Consider the following 4336-nt stretch of genomic DNA (forward strand, 5'->3'; position numbering starts at 1 on the left):
TCCCGGCGCTGGCAGCGGTAGGCGTGTATCCTTCTATGTAGCAGCCAAAAAGCCATGATGTTAGCCTACAAGGGCGTTACCAACTCGGATGACCGTAGGAATCCGGAATCGCGAAGGGGCGATCGCCTCGATGCGAACACCAGTACACCTTCCCAAACAAATGATTTTTTAAATTTTTCTTTAAATATTGGCAGTTTGCTACTGGTTCTGTTGGTAGAACTATTCTCCCAAGATCCACATCTCTGCGGAGAAAGGTAGTCGCCGTGCGCGCAAGGGGATCATTCGCCGCACCAAGCAGCAGAAATCTTGCCTCCCTGCGCGGAGGGACTGTCCGTGCGCGCGGTAGAAAAAGTTGCCTTTGGGAGGGGGGCGGGAGTATCCCCGCGCACGGCTCGTTCCGTCGCCGCGCCCGCCCGCACAGATGCCGCCGTGCGCGGGGGAACGAAACTCCCCATGCGCGCGGTAGAAAAAGTTGCCTTTGGGAGGGGGACGGGAGTGTCCCCGCGCACGGCGCGTTCTATCGCCGCGCCCGCCCGCACAAATGTTGCCTTTCTGCGGGAAACTGGAGGCTCCCTGATCAGGGCGACGTCTCAGGCATGTTGCCCTCACCAGAGCATCTTTTTGTACAAATACCCCGGCCGACACAAAAGTTGCCTTTAGGAATCACAGTGTGGCTGACGGCATTCGTCGAAATTAGCTGGCGAGGTGCGGAAGAGAAGAGAGGCCTAAAGCAAAGGACGCACTGACCCGTAAACTTATGCCTCTGCTCAGATGGTCCTCGGTGGGCGCGCGCCGGCGATGGGTGGGGGCCGCGGGGCCGGCCGCGCCGAGGGCCGAGCAAGGCCTTTTCAATTTCCATCTTTTCCCCGGCAATGATGGCGCCCTCGCCCGATTCGGCCCGTTACTTTTCACCGAGGCACGGTCGTGCAGCGGGGGGAAACGAGGGGTCCGGCACGGCTTTACAAGGCCTTATCCGCGCGCCCATCCTAACGCCGTTTCTAGCAACACTGGAAAAAATATTTTCTGTAAAACTTAAGCATTGGATTTATAAATTTACGACAGGCTAATGTTTTTAGCTGTAGAAAAATACATGGATCATATTACAATTTTAAAATCCCATTTCTGTTTTCCAGTTTCCCATGCCTTGTTTTCAGGCAAACATTGTTACATGTAACGAAAGCCCATGCCCTTTTGAAAGTTTATGGCTAACAACGGCTTTCTCTCTGTGTTGCAGACGTGGAGCAGGAGTTTCAGCTGCAGGTGCACAACGTCTTCGCGCTGCGGGGTAACGTGGCGGTGCTCAGGTGTTCGGTGCCGCCGGCGCTGCGCTCCCAGCTGCGGGTGAGCGGATGGTACCGGGAGGACGGCCCTTTCGGCCGCGTGCAGATCCACTCCGACAACAGGTGAGAGCAGCTGTTAGGCGTGTCGTGTGGAAAGTGTAAGGGAAACACCGCGGCCTTTGTGCTGGTGGGCTATCTGCCAGGCTTTTTGAGGGAAGCACTATAAACATGTGCTAAAATCCAGAATTATCCATTACTCTCCACCGGAATTCAGTAGTTCAGATCACACGGTTTCTTGCGATTGGCTATGTTGGTGATAAGAAGTTTTTGTTCAGTTGTCGACTTTTTTCACATCCTTTCCTGTACGCGATCTGGTTCTGAAACTTTTTATGGGGTCGCCTTCCCTCGTATCACTGTCACTGCACTCAGAGCCCTTACACCTCGCAGTGACGCCCACATCTCTCTCGTTCGCCCCTTAGGCACACCATCACGTCGACGGGCACGCTGCACATCCGCGACATGTCGGCGTCCGACTCCAACGTGCGCTTCTACTGCCAGACCACACAGCGCGTCACCGGGGAGCGCAGGCTGTCGCTGCCGGGGCAGGTCGTCGTCACAGGTTGGTACCCCTTGGCCCGGCGCCGCCTGACAACCGGGCTGGCAAGGCAAGTCGCTTTGAATTTGCAGCAGCCTCTCTGCAGTAAGTAAGCCACCTACAGCAGCAACGCGCTAGGGGCCGCGGCTCCATTGCTGCTCCCACGTGCTCCTCCCACTGCTGCTCCCTCTGCTGCTCCCACTGCTGCTCCCACTGCTGCTCCCACTGCTGCTGCTCCCACTTGCTCCTCCCACTGCTGCTCCCTCTGCTGTTCTCTCTGCTGCTCCCTCTGCTGCTTCTACTCTTCTCCCACTGCTGCTCCCCCACTGCTGCTTCCTCTGCTGCTCTCGCTGCTACTGCCTCTACCGCGGTGGGCGCCGCCACCGCGTTGCGTCGCGCGTCGTCGCGGATAAGCCAGCCGTAAGCTCCTTACTGGCAGCTGACGGCCGCGTGACTCTCCGCCGCTGGCTCCAGCCGTGGCACGCGGCTCCAGTGCATCCCGCCGGCTTCAGGGGGGGGCTCCGGGGCGTCACCACGTCGTTGTAATGACTGGGGTAATCCCTCGCCACCCGGCGTGGCTCTAAACACCCGCCGAGCCAGATTAGCAAATGAGGAGCCCGCCTAGAAACTGAAATTTTATGTCAGTTTTCACTACAAGTAAAGGAGTGACCAAATACGATGCAAATAGAGCGATATTGTGAAGCCAATTTGACGACTCTTGGGAGAGCGATATTAATTACATCGCTCGTTTGGAGTAACTTTTCGCGACATTTTTGGTTACGAATAAGACTCATTTTGAGTCATTTTCACAAACGTCGCCCGTTTAGAGTCGTTTCTGCGACATTTTCTGTTACGAAGAAGACTCATGTTGAGTCATTTCGCAAAAATCGCTCTAACAGAGCGATGAAGAATATACGTCGCTCTATTCGGGAAAGAAAGGTCACTCTACGCTTTACAGTGTTAAATGGATAAAATTGAATACACCCAGAAAAGCGTGTGCTTGAAAGTCTCAAGTACATTTTTGCGTTCATTTCAAGCCCAATTTAGGCCTGAAACAAGAACATGCGTATAACGATTTGAGAACAAAGTGGGGTTGATTTGAGCCCAAATACTCGATTGGGGTTGAGACTATCGAGTACATTGCACTCGATTCAAGTATGGCGCACATGATTCGAGAACACCCTTTTCTGGGTGTATCTTTCGTGCCCTTTTTACATCGATGCTCACCGTGTAGAATACCTACCGCTAAATCGTTTTATTTTTTTCTCCAGATTTTTTCCTTTGCTGTTTGGCTATTTTATCTTTGAAGCAAAAATAATTGAATTGATACCGTAACGTGCTCACTTTTGTTGCCGTTTGTATATTTTTTAATATTTTTTTGGGGACGTCTTGACCTAAACAAAATTAATTGTTGCACATCCATGAGAAGTGTCACTTTTCGCGACACCATATACACCTTATCACTTTGTGGCTGCCCGTTGTCCGCCCGTCGGAGGCAACCGGGGCCAGGCAACCAGAAACCACTTCGAGGCAACCAAGCGAGGGGCCAGGCCAGCTCAGCGCCAAATCAAGTTGAGTCGAATCAGCAACGGCAGCCTGCAACGACAGATCCAATTGGGGCCGGGAGGGAAAGAATTAGAATGCATTGGGAAGATCAGCGGCACGGAAGGAAAGGAACGCGGAGGGTAGGGGGAAAAGAAGGGGGGCTAGGAGGAAGGTTTGGGAGGAGAGGGGGCACGTGAGGAAAAAAAAGAGAACGAGAGGGAGAGATTGATGGGTCAGTGTCAGGCTCCGGGAGAGTCAACTTGAGATTATGCAGTGCCCCTGTGCCTCGCGCCCAGCCCCACCACCCTCCACCCCACCCCGCACTCTACCGAAAGCTGTTTCCATTTCCAGGCGCCCAAGTCGGTCTGAGCTGGATAGTTGTTAGAGAAAAATACAAAAGGAGCAAGGCGAGCAGTGAGAGGAGGAAACGGAGCACTGCGTCAAGTTGTTGGCTGAATGCTTGATGAATCGCACGCCCTTTCATTAGCCTGCCTGATACTGCTGCGGGGGAGAGAGTGGTGTTCGGGTAGGGGAGGTCTGTTCGCACCCCTCCCCTCCTCCGCCGCTCCGCCTCTACCCCATCTCTCCTCGTCTACCGGCCGCGACAGGCCTCTGCTGCTTCTACTTAACCTTGCAGGCTCCTACACAGGCACCTGCTCTGCACACGGGTCCATGGACGTTCGTTCACGCCGTCCTGACGCCTGAGCGGCAGGAGCAGTAGCAGCATTAGCAGCAGCATTAGCAGCAGCAGCAGCAGGAGGAGCAACAGTAGCAGCAGGATCAGCAGTAGAAGTAGCAGCTCCATGTCCCGGTGCCAGACAGGGCCGCGTGCGCGCCGGCCGCGTCAGACGCAGCCATGATCCCGACTATCTTCCTGGATACGTAAACTCCAGCGCTTGATGGCATGAGCAAGAGC

At 54.5% G+C, this 4336-nt stretch overlaps 1 protein-coding gene across 3 annotated transcripts in view; it reads left to right on the forward strand.

The window, feature by feature from the left end:
• The window catches only part of LOC113201983 (cell adhesion molecule Dscam2-like), a 196203-nt gene that overhangs the window by 163704 nt on the left and 28163 nt on the right, over window positions 1-4336 (forward strand). For all 3 annotated transcript variants that reach the window (XM_052270525.1, XM_052270526.1, XM_052270527.1), the window contains exons 5-6: window positions 1235-1403; window positions 1760-1899. In XM_052270525.1, the coding sequence (XP_052126485.1) occupies window positions 1235-1403; window positions 1760-1899 (309 nt within the window). The remainder of the gene's footprint in view (window positions 1-1234; window positions 1404-1759; window positions 1900-4336) is intronic.

This window comes from Frankliniella occidentalis, unplaced genomic scaffold, assembly GCF_000697945.3.
Source record: "Frankliniella occidentalis isolate FOCC.00 unplaced genomic scaffold, Focc_3.1 Scaffold126, whole genome shotgun sequence".
Lineage (NCBI taxonomy): Eukaryota > Metazoa > Arthropoda > Insecta > Thysanoptera > Thripidae > Frankliniella > Frankliniella occidentalis.